The sequence below is a fragment of the Acanthaster planci genome, linkage group LG17, assembly GCF_054643075.1.
Source record: "Acanthaster planci isolate LZ-2023a linkage group LG17, COTS_SCS, whole genome shotgun sequence".
NCBI classification, from domain to species: domain Eukaryota; kingdom Metazoa; phylum Echinodermata; class Asteroidea; order Valvatida; family Acanthasteridae; genus Acanthaster; species Acanthaster planci.
Window position 1 is genome coordinate 1499826 of NC_141793.1, and position 18542 is coordinate 1518367.

Here is an 18542-nt window from a genome sequence, read left to right on the forward strand (position 1 = left end):
ACAGCCCAGGAGATGCTTCTCCTCCTCACCTGGTCACAGATGAGATCCCATTTCTTATCATCGTCATACTGGCGAAGGAGCCGTGCCTTTTCAGGAGGCAGGTCCATCTGAGCCTGAGATCAAAAAGAGAAAAAACAAAGAAAGGTTTAACTTCGGTGAAAATGATCTTAGTTAAAGAAACAGAAACTGACCACCAAGCTGAGTTTTAAAGGCCAACAAATTTGGAAGCACATTTGCAAAATATAATATACATGTACCCGAGTATAATTGGGCCAGTAAAACAGGTCTTATTGTCTAGCAATATAACAAAAAACCTGAAAATACACCATGTAAGACATCATAACTGCCGACACATCCCCAGATATTTCTCATAACTCAAGAAGGGAAAAGGTCAGAATTGGAAACTGAATTAAAAATCCATCTCACAAAAGATTAATATTACAGGAAACACCAGGAAAAATCCCAATAAGCAATAAATGATTGATTTCCATTTTACACATATTTTTGGAGACTGAATATTAGGAAATGTGAACACATGTATGATACATGTACATGTACCTATACATAAAACATTCACCATTTTCATGTACATGTGTGTTCTAATAGTTTCACTTTGTTGCTTTTTTCCCTGTATATCCATTGTTTCAACTATGTCATTAAAAGCAACATGCACTGTAAACAACTCATTCCGCCAGTCTGGCGCCTGGACTGGTCCTTATCTACAGCTATTATTAGCCTCTTCCTTGGTTCACGGTCTAATTACCACATAAAGAGAAACAAAGCTGGTCTGTTCCTCATTGTGGGCCAGCCAGATTATAAATTAGGGTAGGATTTCCGCTTGAGCAACTCTTAATCTGAGGTTAGACTTGTGTAAGTGTTCCTTTTCCCTGACAACTGTCAGAGGAAACAAAAAGCTTAGTGCAGTCCTTGAAGACGTGCCTGCTGATGTAATCACATGACTGCTCATGTGACTGTGGTCATATCAATGATCAGGCCAGTATCATGGACCTGTTTGAAGAGTATTACCATGGAGATATTAAAACACAGCTCCAAGGTATTACAGGTTGCCAAGCACAGACAAGATTGAGCAAAAATACCTTGCCATATATAGGTCCCGTGATGTACAACATGCATGCACTTTAACACAGGTTTTCTGAAATTGTTAATCTGCAGTTAAGTTTCTGCTCAGCCATGTGTCCTTATTCTACCTCCATGGTCCTTCCTCCATGGCTCAACAAGGTTTTTGTCCCACACTCTTATGACGAACAACAAAATAAAGAAAGGAACACAAACAAACGTGCGTACTCAATTTGTACAAAGAAGTCAATGTTTAATGCATGATTTCAACAGTCTCACATGACCACCTCTCAACCAATTAGAATCCTCCAGCTCCATCCTCTATTGGCCACAGTAGTGAACCACACCCAAACAACGATGGTTTCAATAACATACAGTACATGTACCGGTAGCTATAAAATATTTCTTAACGGTATGTACATTTTTAAGTATACAAAACAGGGTCGATGACCCTCAGTGTATACTGCCTGTGTAAATATACCACCTACAGTCTAGCAGTGAGACCCATAAGCACTGTGGCCGGTATCCATTCAATGAAGCTACCTATCACAGTAGTTAATTAGCACAATACAAAGAGCACAATTGGGTCAAGTAACATCACTGAGGCAGACTGCAAATTACAGTGATCGCTCATCTATAAAGTAAGCATTTGAGCTGTAATTGTAACCAGAGAGCTGATGTAACACAGCCCCTGCTGCTTGAGTGAATCCTGCGGAATTTCAATTGGCCCACAAAGCAGATGAAATATTTTAGCACCCACGTTGTTGAATGAATACCATCCAACACAATTGGATGATTGTACATGTACATCAGAACACAAACTCATAATGGGGCTATCAGAATATCTTGGGGGAAACTGAAGTCACTTAGGACCGAGCAAAAATCTGGAAGCAATTAGCAATTAATTCTCAATCTTAAGGATATTTTAGGGGCTAGGGACTCTCAAAAGTAACTAGCCTTATCTACAGCTGTTCCAGAACTACACATTGAGCCAAAGAGATAGCCCCTTTAATTCAATCATTGTCCTTAATTAACTGAGTATCTTCAACCCCCAAACTGGACAAAACTAATTAATTACCTAGGCCATTCTGTTCCATTACCTGGGCCATCCGTATTGAGATTATTGAGTGGAATTGGCCAGATATCAATAATACACTAGTCCATCTGTCAGCACTTTGCGGTGGCACAATAGACTTGACCAAGTCAGTCAAGGAATATTTTGGGAGTTGGAGTTGGGTATTGCACAGCACAGGTGGATATTCATCGGTGAACCACTCCAGTAAGACGACCAACCACCTACGTCTATTAAATCACAGATACTTAACATTTTGTGTTGATCCTATGGCACCCCGTACCAATATGTTGACCTGTGAATCATGGTTATGAACTGGAGCGCAACCTCCCCGTACAAAATGAAGCCATCAGGGTGCATTCGTCTTGACGTAAGTCCAAACCTGTGGAAAACTTGAAATTTTGGAACGACTTTTTTTGTACGGCTTTATGCGTACCCCGGTCTCTGTGTGTGAATTCTAAAAACAATATTTCAACAAAGCTGATGAACACCCTGCCAAAAATTAAGTACACATTCCACGGATGAGCGTTTAGGTTAACTCACTGTAAAAGATGCAATCCCCTGCACGTATGTGCCGCAGATCACTACCGATAGACCCTACATGTTATTTGTCAATGGTGTAATTTAATACAGCTTTTTGACAAGTGCCAGTACATATTTTCATTTGAGAGAAGTGATGACTTGGTCAAGTCTAGTCTGGCTACCCCTTTAAAGGCCCACCTGTCCGGCTGATGAAGCATGGCGTGCCAAGGTCGTCTTCATGTCACTGTCTACCCTATTGAAATCGATGACATTACTGTCACTGCCTTCAATTATTATGATTATTACTCATCCCCGATTCCTCATTACTATTCCAGTCACTGTACAAAAACATTCATAAATATTTCCTGTCACAGGGCAGGAAAAGAACTTTCTACTACTACAAAGACACGAGGGTAAGACGAAGAGAACGAGCAACCAATGTTTAAAGGCAAAAATTGGGTGGATCTTTTTTTTGAAGTAACCCACAATTCTTTTACAGTTCCTTGTACCTGTAGTTGCCGATATGCACCTGTTTGAACTACTGGGGTACATGTATATTGTTGTGGCTTAAAGACAGCAAGAGTTAGGCCAATGAAGATATTACTGTACATTTACAAATGGTTAATCAGCACAGTAAACATGCACCACAGGCTTCACTGGGAAGACTAAAGGATGAACAAAACTGCACAAAAAAATTGAAAAACTTGAAAAATGAAAGATGCCTGCGAGTGTAATGTTCGTTTCCTTCTGATGTATTTCGTCCTCCCTTGATTTGACTCCACCCCTGTTGTTACCCACTTCAATTACAATAAGTCAAGGCTTTTGATTGATTGGGTGCCTAATTTTTAATCACTGACCACCTGTTTGGGAATAGGCCTATAACCGCCCTATGATCCTCAGTGTCTGGCCGAACATAAATCATTCATTTTCTTTCAAACAAAATGGTGATTGTGAGGACAGGAAATATGTTCACCACAGGAAATTGTTAAATTCTTTCAAAGAGCATCACAAATAAGTCATAAACATCTGCAGAGTACCCTACCCACTGGAAAAGGAGAATATTATGGTCACGCACTGGGAACACCACAACATGACGACTGGAAATCACATGCATGTTTGTGGCTTCACTGCGCATTTCAAGTTCTTCGGTACAGATCTCACAGATGATTACATCTGTGCAACCACCAACTCCACGGTGCAACTCTGAGATATATTCATTCCAACATGAGACTAAACCCATAGGAGAGCTCTTTACCGACAAACTAATGCAGTCACAAGATAGAACAACAAATACGTGTACACCCTCACTTTAGCTCTCCTTGCAAAACGATCCCAAAGAAAAACAGGGCCATTCTCAGAATTATTTGTTTACTTTGTGGATAATGGGCAACTTTCAGAGCCCCAAAATCCTTCCCAACAAGAGCCTAATGACTTCCTGTTGACATTGTCTAAAAGAAGGGGAGAAAACACTGGCACCTTCTTGTCACCACACTTCTCACCTCAGTAACAAAAAATGAGCAACTCCTGCCCCACAAAAACCACAGTCCTCCAAGCAAATTTACCCCTTATTGCCAAGGCTGACACACTGGGGCTGTCCGCAAATGGTTTTTAGTGTCAGCAAGCTACACTTTCAACACTTGACAATATTCCCACATGGGCCCATAAACAGGTTTAGTGCCCAGTCAAGTGTGGGTGTATAAAGGGGCAAGCATGTAAACGACACTACCCACAGGTTAAGAACATGTATTTCACACCAGACCACCTCCCAAGACATGGAAAATTCTGGTTCTGGAGCATTTCCTACGGTGGAGCTGGGTGAATAATATTTCCAGCTACTTACGCGGGCTACAACTGAAGAATCCATGGGTTCAAATTTAACAGTGATTTCTATGGCCGGTGAAAAGTTTTGTAAACATGCGACTGAAAAAGGTGCAAATGTGGTATTTAGCATTTTTCTTGAATACAAACAAATCTGTATTTCTCATTACATTATCTTCTTCAATACAGCCTTTATAGAGTCACATAATTTGACAGTTGAATATTTAAGCAAACATTTGACCAAAACTCTAATTCAACAAGTCAGGGTTACTTTTAACAAGTCCAGCACTTACGAACACACTCCGGAAAAAACAAATATGTTTGTTGCTGAAAATTCTCCCTTCATCATGTAAACAGTGAAATCATAAAAGTGTTGTTTTTCTTGCTTTGACTTTGAGGCAATTATGAACCTACAATGTAAGTTTTTCACGCTGTTTACATTTTTCAGAATTTACGGCCAATGTCACAGCACAACCAAATTCATTTCCAATGACTTCTTCAAAACAAGGCATTCCATGCCCCAAAAATTCCATATATGGTGGTGAGGAAAGACACGAGTCATTTCTATAAGAGGCAAAGTTAAGTCCAATTATTTTGTATTGTAGGGCTGACTGAAATCTCTCACCAAGCAGCAAGACTGCCCACACAAAGCAAAACGTGTCTCAGTGTACACGTATATACCAAGAACTAGTGCTTTTTGACTTTAGCTGTATGTACCTCAGTAGATTAAGAAGCTGCTTAGATTGAGACGATGCAACAGAAATGCAATGCTACCTGCCAAAACCCTTCACATGGTGAGCTTTGTCATTTGGGTGCATATGAACTTCCAATTAATATGGACACCCTCTTGTTTTCAGATGTATTCCATTTGTCATGATTCTATATTGTCCACAACATGAATCTAGGTTGTCTCGAATCACAAATGAAACAGTTTTTGAAAACAGGGCAGCGTCCAGATCAATTGGAAGTTGATATGCACCAAAATGATAAAGCTCACCGTGTGAAGGGTTTTCATGGATTAGATCACAAATGTTGCATTCAGCAAGTGGGATTAAGACAATGCATCTGCAATACAAAGCAAGAATCCGTTGGTACGCTGAGCACGCTGTACCTACATGAACATGTTTAATGGTAATTTGTTAGAGACCCAAACAATCTGTTGCTATACAAATGCATTGTACGATGTCAGTTTTCTGCTCAGTGTGCCTGCAAATCTCCTGTTTGTGAATTTCCCACGTTCTGGAAAACGCCTTTGCGTCTACAGAGAAACCTGATGACATTTCCAGGATTGCCAGGCCACGGCACGCCCCCCCCCAAAAAAAATCGGTCATAAGGTAGAGCACATGTTCAATTCAAGCGTTTGCTTTCCTGCACTGCACACGTGCACTCATACAGTTTACACCCTGTACATGTACAGTAAATGACATCCGGGCACTTTCCAATAATGAGCACATGTCCATGTATGCACCTGTGAAGGGCCAATGTACGTGTACTCTACACATTTTCATAGTGACCCACATGGCGGTGTAAGACATGGAGCACTGCTTTCCAAAAAACACCAGTAAACCTACATCATTTCCCAGTACTGCAGCGATTTCTCTGATCCTTGCTTATCATCCTTAATTGCTCCAAATGATCTGCAATTCTGCCGGTAACTGAAAAACTCCTTGCACCGACCGACAAAAGCTTAACAACTTTGTTTGTCCATGGCGACGGGCGTGATGGCCTCCTCCTGGTTCAACGCTTTAGGACCCGGCCAAAGAAAGCCAAAATCCTGGTTCCGTGTCATCACAGAAATTCTAACTACTGGTGTCTACAGGAGTTGATGGCAATTGGTGATTAACAGTTGTCAATGAATCTGTGGTGTTCAATGAGCAGGGATGGACTACTGTGGCACCCTGGAGCCAGTCTGAATGGTGGAGTTCCCAAACAGGGGGCACCGCTGGGACAATTTGACAGGCCAGAAAAACCAACTACACTTAAAAGCTAACAAAAGCACAGGGCTGTGTTCAGCGTGGAATGTCTCCCCCCCTCCCACACACTGCTACTTGGGGTCTTCAAACCTAGAATCCAGTTATTGGTCTTAACAACGCAACTACTCATGTGACTCATAGTATCAGAAATCTGGGTTTGACCCACAAAATTTGTAACATATTTGGTTAAAAAAAGTAAACTTTCTCAGCTCTGTGCAGGCAGCTCAGTAACAGATACCTGCAAGATGAAAAAAATATGAAGGATATACCAATTTTATTGTTTTTCAGAATGGTGCACTTGTACTTTTTATAAAAAGTATTCTCCTTTTTGAAGCATTATTTACATGTAAATCACCACTTCACACCACACTGCTGCTCTGAATGTCCAATCTAACGCTACCCTCAGTGATGAATGTCCAAATTGAAGAGCAATCAAATTGGAAGCATGCGTAAGCGTGAAAAGCCGCAATTCGTAACGTGCATGTAAGGACCTTCAGCATTATATTCAGGAGTTGATGGCCCGTGACTCAACTGTATACAGCATGGTGCCGTTACCTTTTTGCCATTATTCCAACCGTCCCATAAGGGACCAGACTTCGTGGCTTTTTTGAGCACTCTAGTTATATATCTACAAGTTACCTTTGAATTTGTTTCCAATCAAGAGACTGGCAGTTGTGGGTTTGCCAAGGCTGGGCAGAAAAGTGCAGGTTGAAGGTCGTGACAGTTAGCAATAAGACATTTATTTTTATCATAAGGTTAGGATTACTCACAGTAGCCATGAAAAAAATGTATGTTTCATGCTGACAGAGTTGAACATGCCCATGAATTTCTGAATGAAATGTTTGTCTCTTTAAAATTACCTTAAAAATGCAATTATTGCCAGTAAGGAATGACAGAATATAGCACGTGATGTATAGGCCTTTAAGCAACCAAAGATTTTTAGGGTGGACATAAACTCTTCGAATTTATTTTTTCAACCAAACCTTGTTTTCATTGGCAGATTTTCTAACTGAGTTGATACAGAGATTGTGAATTTGGTTTGGCTTGAAAATATTGGAACCCTGGGCTCATTGATTTCAAAACAGCCACTCCACAACACACAGAGAAGTTGAGAACACTCTCATGCATGCACTGCACAGGAACGAATCCGTCAAACATTCATGTTCACATGTCCTACACGTGTGCTTCCTGAGGGTACCGCATAACATGTATGCCAGTACATGATCAAGTCTGGTCACAAGGGTATGCATTGTACATGTGCATGAACTGGTGAAAACGCAAGTGACAAATTACGGGCGGAAATTAGCTCTGACTTGTTTTTGTATGAACTCTTTCCTGTTTTTAAAGCTCTCCTTTTTTTCAGTGGAAAACCTGTGCATTGTGAAACATGCAGGAGTTCAGGTTTTTGGACTTGCGCCAAAGGCTGTGTTTTCATAAATGTCTTGCCCTTCATAGTGTCTGTCTGGCGTAAGGATCGTTCAACTGAATTAAAGGTAGTCTTTGTTCTACTTTCGAGGTGCTTTTGTCTGTAAAGTCATTGTTGTTTACATCTTAAAATGATGATTTTGAAGTGAAACAAGTTTGGCTTGGCACAGCATGACATGAAATTTCACAATGACACTGTACATGTAATGATCAAAGTCAACACATCTGCTGCACTTTCAAATATGAATGAACCACACGTCTCTCTCAAAAAATTGATTAATTGCTTTTTCGCTTGATGAATTGTCTCACTTCATAAAAGATGCACAATATATGCCAGTGCTAACACACTTACATGCACAATTTCACTCACTACAGTGTAAGCTGCTTTATTCTTTGCACTTACCTTCACGACGTTCAAATTTCCAATCAATTTGGTGTTTGCCATTTCAATTTCTTAATCTCATCTTGGCAGGCGTGCCAAGTACAATTTGGGGTGAAATTGTAAACATATCCTGTATGACTCGAACAGTCTCATGGCAGTTCAACCTTTACAAGGGGGATGTGTAATATTTGGGGGTAATATTTAGGAGGTAGGGAAAAGTCTTCAAATATTATGACGGCTAGAGTTTTGGAGGTAGATTGGCCACCCAGAAACTGGTATACACTAAATTGAATTTACCTTCTGAAAATCAACACGAGAGAAATAAGAGGCAACTTCTGTCCACAACCAACTGGGCCGCGATTTTGGAAACACGCAATGTCAAATTTTGTGGCACAACAGGCATGCATGACGTACGCATGAAGCTACCGTATTTGTCAGCTGGTATCGTTGCGGCCCAGATGCATTCAAACGAGGAGTTTTCATGATGTGCAGAAAATGTACAACATTATACACGTACATTAATCTCTAAGGTGCATGAATCTCAGATGCCATGAAGAGCAACGCGGTCAGACCTGAATCTTAGGCTGAATCGAGGTCTACCTTGTATAGTTATGTGTACATGTGAAGCGTCTCATAAAAAAGACCCCAACCCATGCGCGTGCTTGTTTGCAGAGTCTACAATTTTCAATGAGTCAAAGAAAAAGAGATGAAAACATATGGGATTCTTCTTGTGAAAGCGAGTGGATTCAATTCCTGTGCATGTATGATCTACTCGTCAATGAATGAGGGTGGCGTGGAACCTGTCAGTGCTGCGGGGCTGCGGTGGTGGTCCCCAAAACAAACCTGTCCATGGTCCAGCAGCACAGCATCGTACACCGGCAGCTGCAACATAACACAAGCAGTCGGCGAGGCTTATGTGTCACTTTTCTAAATTCGGAGTGCTTTTGCAGAGACTACATTTTTGTCAAAGCAGTACTCCAAAAATTCATGGCACATTACTTATCTGCGACAACTGGAAAGGTAAAAAACCTTTAATGCGTTGTCCGGGAACGATCGACTCTACCTGTTATCGCAAGGAAACCCTGAGACCAAGTCTCAACGTGAGAGACTCCTGTCCGAACGGCACAAGACCAGGGTTATGTTTTATTTTGTGACAAAAATACAACAAATCATGCACTTAAACTTGGTGTATGGAACAATCAATGTAGTGGAAAAGAACCGCGCAAGAACGTTGCATTTTGAACATGCCTCTACTATGGTACGAGACTTGTGTCTGAAGATGCACTGTGTTTACAGACGTATCTCCCTGTGACCATTTTGCGGTCACCGGCACATCATAAATACATAATGGGGGTTTCTAAAATCGACGAAAAAGGGACTTGTGAGAGCACATTTTTAAAAATATTTTTTCGATCATAAATAGGAAACTGTTCCATTTTTAGTGTTAATTTTGGAATATGGTCGTCACCTCTCGTTTAATGCAATTGGGGAAAGAAGATTTTCTTTTCCCTACACCTGTACCTCTTCAAGTATTTATTCATAAACATCAGAAATTACTTGTACGTCATCCATGTCTGTTCACAGAATATGTATTTGTTTGTACATGACCCTTAGGTGTCGTCTGCAGACAAGTGTCCCCTTCCTTGGTGACGAAGCTAGCCGTTACTGTCAAGTCCTGTTCAAATCAACCGACTGTAGCTAAGAGTAACACACACACATATACAGACAGTGGCTGCAGCCACTAGCCACTGATGGACATAGTGCAACCTATGTTTATGGCCACAGCCACAACTTTCAGTTTCAGACATGGCTTTCATACTTTTCCACCATTTGTCATTTACTTGGCTACCGCTGACGATAACACACGAACCTACGGGAACTGGCTTTACCTGCAAGCCAGTGGGCTTCCACAGACAAACATATTGCTGCTAGCCACAGCCAAATGATTTGGAACTCGGCTTAACCTGATACATTCTTCTTGTCACCTGGCTAAACAGCACTCTCTGCAGTGCATGCATTGAGCCAATAAGCACATGTACACTGTACATGTACACTAACATATTTAACGGTGCTCAAATTTAACATACACCTGTACACCTATGGGTAACTTATTAGTTGCTACAAAATCTCTGCTTATACTGGAAAAAATTCAGTTTCGGCATCACACCGGTGTTGTTACTGATGCTAAAATCCTATTTAATAATGATCTGACAACGATAAAAGTTACGGTGAATGGATCAGAAAAACTTACATATTGCTGCCACGCCCTGTACTGCCTCTGTCTGCTTAGAAACATCTCGGTGGGGATGCTCTCGATGATATGCACGCTGTGGTGTTTCTCCTGCTCGGCTTGGCGGGACCGGCTGGACCGCCGGTTGCGGTATTGGACCGAGCCGCGCAGGGACTGGGTCCGCCTGGCTGGCTGCCGGCCCGCCACACCGTTAGAACCCTGCAGATCCGACAGAGACTGCCCCATTGTTCAGAGGGTTGCAGTAAACGACCCCGACCAAAAAAAAGGTATCGGTGTTCCAGAAAGTACAGGTTTATTATAGATATTCCAGGTTTCGGCAGGACTCTGCAGAGGTTAACTTACAGATTCATCCAGCTGCACAATCAGGTTTAGCTGCTGTGAGGTTTCCAAAACCCCCATATTGCTAGGGCTCATTCACATTTTGTGGCTTCCTGTCGCTGGAGAAGGGGGATAGAAGAAAACTGTTTCCCTTCCTCAAATGATGAGTCACAATCAAGCCCCGAAGTACACACACACGTACTGTCATGACCTGCACATTGTTGCAGCCATGTGTGCGTCCAAAACTCCGTCAAAACATCAGGTCAAGTCCACCTTTCACTGCATGTGGCAGAGAGCGACACTAACTTTTACATCTGAAGCTACGCAGCTCCCCTCAGGCATGAGCCCATGACGGATTTTTCATCAAACCTGAGCATAAATTTTGCAAAAATAGCCAACCGGCTAAAAAGACAACTCAGCAACAACCGCTGAACTCTAGGTCGAGGGATAAAATGATTCCTTCCAACTTGATTGCCGGCTTCCTCTTGGTTTCACACGGTGTAGGTCGGTCGGCTGCAAACAGCATTTTGCCCACACGTACACACAGCTGGGCGAAGCTTCCCCACCGAAATGCACATGTAACACGGGCAATATTATTTCCTGGAGAATGAGCATGCACGTACAGTTCAGGAACTTGCTACAAGTTTAAAGCTTTACAGATGCTGACAGATCCCTTTTATAGAAATGGGGGCAAAATTAGTTATGCAAAAATAAAAGAGGATTTTTTGTCTAATTTTAGTGCTCACATGTTGGCATGTCAAAACATGGACCAAGAGTTTTAATGGTAATTGCAATTTCAACAGCCACACGCAGGGTGCGTCTGACCATATGATCTGACTCATTCACAAATTTGGCTTCATTTATACAAGTGGGGGATAAAATTAGCACAAATTTTATACTGTCTACAGATGAGAGATTCAGACCAGAGATGAAAAAGACAGCTGGTAATGCTATTAGTAAAAGAAGTCAGTCTGGAGGGCTATGACGATCAATGAAAGAGAGAAAAAAGCCTCTTACTTCATCCAATCTGGGTCTCAAACATTCAGTCTGATAAACCCCATCCACTGGAGGGTGAAATTTGGTTGAATTACAAACGTTTAAAATGCACACTTGAGTTTAAAAGAAAAAAGGGGATGCACTTTTCACCTACAACTCACGAACACTACTGTCCACTTAACAAATTCCCCAGTGACTGGGACCCTATTTATAAAAAGCCCTAGCCTTGCAACGCCTCATAAATTCTTGATTTTCATCCAATTTTGGTGCCAGCCTTCCATCTGTCCAGAGAAATTTCCCTTCTGTAAATCAGGTCTAAATGCATTACGGTATTTACAGACATACAAGATGAGCACTGTTCACAGCAGTTATGACCACAAAGAAATCCATAACCTCTGCCACAGCATACAGACACATGTACCTGCATTTTTCTTCAAAATTAGTCCCAAAACAGTAATCCACTACGGGGAAGATATCCCCACAAGCCCTTTTCAAATGGTCAAGTTGCGAGACACTTACAAAAATCCCCTCAAATGAAACTTCTGACATCAGTTTCAACCGCAGAAATCCAATTCCATTCCAACAAGGGTCATCTGTTGAGGGGAGTAACTAATCCACCAGCAATCAAAAAACCTAAGAGTTCAATGACTGACCTCAGGGGTTCTATAGCCTCCCCTTGGGTGTCAGATTCCCAAAGATGGGCATTTTAAGAAAAGCGATGATTTCCTCCCATTAACCACACCTCCTCCAGACAGCATTCCAGCCTGGCTCTGCCGATCTTTCAGTAGAGTCAGCTCCAGTGTGCTCGTTCGTGGTCTATCCTTTCCAGTGCGTTGAGATTTCAACACGTCGCACTCAGCACACAAGACTCGGCTCAGCACACGCTGTCCTGGTTTATTTATAGCAACAGTACAGTTTCATTTCTGCCAGAGGCTTCAGTTTTTCTCCCCGACTACAAGGGCATTCCTTTGTTCTCCAACGGCTTTGTTTCCAAGCGGGCGTCGCTGACATGCACACCAGCTATTCCGCCGAATCCGCCCGCGGGGCCAGGGCTCAATTAAAAAGTGCCAAAGGGCTAACACGGTTTATTTTTGGAAACGCCTGAATGGGAGGGAGTTCTCTGCTTGAACGCTCGAGAAATCCTCCGATTTTGCAGTCTGTAGGCTTCCCTCATTCTCGTCTGCTGTTCAACTGTAATGACTCCAAACCCGTCCTGTGTTGTATCGCTTGTTTTGGGACTAAAGGGGCACAGGGAAAATAACTTGAAACTCGGTTAAGCAAATAGAACTGTGAATGGGTCAGCCAGCAGGGAAAGTAAACAACGTACCTTTAAATTTGTCACACGAGAATTGACTTCACAGGCAAATGCAAGACAAAGTCTCCAAACCAAACATATGGTAAATCCAGGCATAATCCTCTCTGAGATGGGCACAAAATAGTGCCATGTGTCAATGACATTCCACAGGTTGTGACCTTTTTTTGGCAACGTTTTAAACAAGTTGCAGCATTTGATTTGGGAGAGTGTGTCTTGCTGCCAGTTTAAGAATACTTCATATTTGGATATCGGTGGCTGAATTTAAAAATAATATCCGGAAGAATCCAAAATGTGTTCGTGCATGAATTTTTCACTATCTTCTCGTCAGCTCTCATGCATAGACAGAGCTTGCGCATCCAACATGGCCAGTCAAGAATGACTCAAAACTCCTGCAAAATTGTTACAGTTGCTTGGAGAATGTCCAGGTGGCAATATATTCCCTTTCCAAAGACAAATCTATGAAGGCCCATGAGTCAACTTCACAAATTTTCACAGCTGCTTGAGAAATATCTCCCTTCCTTTTCAGTTTGCTGACTGGATTTTTTTCACATCCAGGCTTCCCGATCGCCCAGCTGTGCATGTGTTGAACAGTACTAAAGCACTCCACTCCGAGAGACGGTAAAGTATAAACTTTCCAATCTTTTGTCTGCAGATCCTCGAGTGCCGTTGAAGTCCTCAAGAAAATCTTTACACAGGGCTCGGAGGAATGCAGAGACCAGCAAATGGGCAACGACTCCTGTACTCCAAAACATTCTCAGCAAACATGACCTCCACAAGGGTGCCCAGCCAGTGAGTGTTGTTTACTAACTGACATACAGCTGAAACTCTCTGCCCTCAAAAGCCAGGTCCCTGCGCTTGTGAGATTTAAGCGTATCAAGTACAAGCAACATGAAGTGTTCAGTTCTCAAGAAATCCGTGCCCGTTCAATCACAAGAGTACCCAGGTGCTCACATCTCAGACTGTCAGTCCACCGAAAGCTTTAACACTGCAGCGGGCCAATCTCCAACAAGGGATCCTATAATTATGGTCAAGGACTCAATAGTCCAAGTACCGCTTCATGCCCCTATAGGCTATACCCCATACCCGAGCTAATTCACTCTACACAAGGAAACCCATTCAGTGTCCCCCATGCTCCTTTGAACAGGTTTCTCTATTGTCGGCACACTCCACAAGGAACCACCCCACAGTGTACTTGTAGCTTAGATGGTTAACCTTAAAGGGCACGGCGTGATGATCAAAACACTTCACTGTAACCATGCACGGACATGCCACAGCCGGGACGCGGACCTTTAAAAGTAAACCTGCCTTCTCGTGCTCCTTCACAGTGACCTTGAATAACTCCAGTTCCTGGGAAGTCTAGAAAACTATAATATATACATGTACATACCATTGTCATCGATGAGTGACTCATTTTATGAAAGCCAGGCAGTTGTCCAAAAATGTTAATTTGTTCTTTTTGTTCGAGAAGCATTAGTCACAGATGGCACAGAATTCACAGAAACAAATGAACCTTACTGTTTAAGGCACTGTGGATTTTAGCTTTGAATTAAAAAAAAAACTGTTTGGCAAAGCAAAATATAATTCTCTTCAATCACACTTGAGTGCAATGCAGAATCACACACACGAACACAGTTTCATATCTGAGACACCAACGCCTAATACTAAGAACCGTGGAAGAAGGAATAACCCACATACATGTGCATGTACATTATCACAGAAACTGCTTAACTGCAGATAGTCCAAAGTTCCTTTGTGCCATTTTTGAAATTCCAGTGAGGGCCCCTTTAACAAGGGCAATACATGTATTTAACATTTTGAGTCATTCACTGCACCATTAACTGCATGGGGGGCAGGGGGTCTGCACGCACCACTGAGACATCCTTTAAAGGGACATCTCAGTTCTCAGCAATGGTCTCTCAAGACCACTGAAACATGAGACAACCTACAGAGGAGATGCCAATTATAAAGTTAGATTGACAGTTCTTACTCAAGGCAGCCTAAGTAAACAACCAATTAACAAGTGGGCACAAACAGTCAAACTATCAAAGACCTTCTTTTTGTTTTGCTCCCTTTTCACTTGCAACATTCCAGCACTGAAGGGCGAAGTAACGCTGACAGAGTGCAGCCCAGGTTAACTTAACCCTAATAGTCCTCAGTCCTCCAACAGGTGAAGGACTGAGGACTGTTAGGGTTAATAACCCAGTCTAGGCTTTGTCTCTCCAAGCCACTGCAAGACCGTTACCCCTCCATCACTTGGACACACCCCCATCGAGTGTAGCCGCATACAGCATACCCTCCACAGTTATTCCCAATGTCTATCACCAAATAAAAATAAGATTATCCCTTTTGGGGCTCCTCTCCTGTGGACTGGCCTCAAACAGCAAGACAAAAAAAAAGAAATCTCTGCTACAAATTGAGATCCAATTAGGCTGATCCCTGTGCAGGCCATTCCTGGCCCACCAGACAGAAACAAAATGCACTGAAAAATGAGTACATGCACACACCAGACATGAAAATTAGTGAGCGAGATACCATTTCAGCGCTTGACTGCTGTAGTAACCTGTACAAAACAGGTTTTCAACTTTTTTTCTTATTGAGACATCTCTCAGCAAGACTACCAACGTGCTACTTGATGTGAACCAACCCCACAGACAGGCCTACCCCTCATCACAAACAATGAAACATATTTAACATACATGCGGTTCGAAATGTAAACAAACTTCCCAACCAAAAATATGACTGATGACTACGACCACTTTCTGTGGCGATATTCTCGACAGCAAAAAAAAAATTACAGATGAAATAACCTGTGGAATTCGACGATTACAATTTTCTCAACCCTCCACCGCAAAAAAAAAAAAATCAACTCCACACTGCAGGCATTTTAGTGGAAAGATCCCAAGACTCCATTGGTTGTCATAACTTCAAGTCGTCTGTATTCTTGCGAGACCCATTAATAAACATCCAGTGGCAAAGAAACATACAAATTGCATCTGTGGGGAAGCTGGTCCTTCATCATTTCCAAATGGCACAATTTGACGATCCTCGGGTGAGTTCCCACTAAGCCGAAACATAAACAGTTCAGAAAATTCGTTGAAAATGTCAGAACACACAGCAAGGTCTTGACAGACTGGCTTTGTGAAATTCGGTCAAGCAAGTGTGCAGGCCTGAACAGGACAATGTTCTCAATCTAACATGTCTGAGAGAGATTTCCTTCAATATTTCAGAGAAGCACCGTTGGCGAAAATTTCAGAATCCACAGCAAGGACAAGATAACAGTGTTGAAAATACAAACCCTAATGTACGAGTGAAATCCATGAGTGAGTTCCTTCACTGTTGAGCAATCGGAAGAGTTGGTGAATTCCCGCACCGGCAACTGTTGGGAAATCCTTGACAAGTTGTGCATACCCGAACAAATCACAAAGTGTCTGGTACAGTGACAAGTCTGACAGTGTGTACTAGGTTAACCTCCTGTCCGGCTCTCTGACGGTGATGCAGTGCACTGCGTTTAATGGGTCAGTGAGTGCAGCGGGCGGAATGATGCTGCCGGCAGGACCAATCTGCCAGGAAGAGAACAGGTGCATTGTGTGTGTGGGGGGGCGTAGGCTTGACAAATTGACACTCTGCAGAGATGGGGGTTGTTGAAAGTTGATGGGAGCGTGGCTTGCATATAAAAATGGGAGTACCTGTAGAGAGGCCACCAGGACGGAAGAGGATGCTGGGCATAGGATGCACAGGGTAAACCCTGCCCCCCCCCTTCACTTCCAGTTGTCAACTTTCAGGTCTGGAAAAGGCATGTGGGGGTCAAAGTTTAACTGGGGAGGGAGAAAAGTGGAGCATTGGAGGTAGGTGGAGGCGCAGTCAATGCTGAATACCACACCAATTCGTGGCCAGAATGGGACCAGGGGCTGCAACAACCCCCCCCCCATGCCACAAGTTGAATTAAGCTGTCAAGGGGAATGATTCCAGAGCTGGGACTGAAATATCAGAGTTGGTGCAATCCACCAGTAATTTGGACTGAGGATCAGAGGCAGCATTTCAGTGCAAACTTATTTCCATGTTGCCTTCAACGAGTTACTAGTTTTGAGAACACGGCATCCCTAACTTTTCTTAGGACCTCTAATTCGTTCAACATAAAACTGAGCTCCTTCCCACATTTGAGTGGAAACCAGATGTCGATACCAACCAAATATGTTAGCCCTCTTCTTGCCTTCCTTCAGGAACGCTCTTTCCAGGAGCAGTCACACACCTCTGCAAAGCCGATAAGCATCTATTTGAAGATTACTGGCCATTTTAATCCCTGCTATGTGTAATCCTCTTACAGATTGTAAGCTTAGAGGGCTTCCCACCAAGAGATCGCTCTGGTTGCCCAGGGAAACAAGACATCCACGGATCTACCAGCAGCTCCTGTGGTATCGCTAATCACTGGTACTTCCCTGAAGAATTCTTCCAAACCAGAATCCCACTGGACCCGAGGGAGAAAAATGCTTCAGAGAATGATTGCGGTAATTCACACAAACGTCCTTCACACTGGCATGATCTTATGGGCACCAGCCAAGCACACATTGGTAATCAGAAGTAATTAAATGGCCAATAACTGTCCAATTCTGTGCTCCAGATATGACAAGGCTCTGTTGTATTCCAAAGGATTAAATCTCCCTGAGACTAGACCCCCCTGCCACTTTTTATCCTTTGTCCGACCTGTTGGTTCTATGGGGGTTGAAAGTAGGTATACTGTGGACAGGTGTTTTAGCCAGACAAAAAGCAGTGTTTGTTGACCCGTTGACAATAAAAAATGTTGAAGTGCTTGTAAACAGAAGCCTTATCAGTTAACAAAGTTGTCTGGATGCCGAGAGCTGGATGCTGTAAGTGATATTTCCAAGCCTGGTCCATTTCCAAATTCTGATGGACTATTAATACACTGATGGAAGGAAGTGTAGATTACCAGGGGGGGAGGAAAGAAGACTTTTATGAATGGGGTGTGATGAGATGGAACTGGGCCAACTGCCTGCATGAAAGCTTTGGATTTGACTGGCTGACCCTCAGATATACTTCTGTCCAGGTTTGCTTCTTATTCAAGGCAAATCTTTTACTCTCCGTTCCCTTTTTCTGACAGAAACTGAAAAAGTTTAGGGTAACACTGTGAGCAACAGTTCTTCTGAAGTTTTCTGCACACTTCCAAATCAATTTATTAACAAACGCATCTCTGGATCTTCGAAGCTCTTAGCCAAGAGCACTTGACTTAATTAATGTGGGAACTTAGAAAACTTTCTTTGAAGAGAAAAAGCTTCTGTGGACAAGAGAGAACAAGAAAAACCGCTGGAATGTAACCACTAGCCACAGAGAAGTGCTGGCAAAACCCGACCAATGGAAAGAAAGCCAGTCCATAACAA

The 18542-nt window shown here is 42.6% G+C and overlaps 1 protein-coding gene across 4 annotated transcripts in view; it reads right to left on the minus strand.

Annotated features, from left to right (window-relative positions):
- Positions 1 to 18542, minus strand: part of LOC110974625 (formin-like protein 2) — a 60437-nt gene that overhangs the window by 16914 nt on the left and 24981 nt on the right. The window contains exons 1-3 of one of the 4 annotated variants that reach the window (XM_087148093.1): positions 16445 to 16578; positions 10521 to 11438; positions 30 to 113 (exon numbers count right to left, since the gene is read on the minus strand). In XM_087148093.1, the coding sequence (XP_087004219.1) occupies positions 30 to 113; positions 10521 to 10745 (309 nt within the window). In that variant the 5' untranslated portion in view covers positions 10746 to 11438; positions 16445 to 16578. Of the gene's footprint in view, positions 1 to 29; positions 114 to 10520; positions 14377 to 16444; positions 16579 to 18542 lie in introns of those variants that run through there. The other 3 variants (XM_087148092.1, XM_087148091.1, XM_087148095.1) reach the window with 3 other exon arrangements.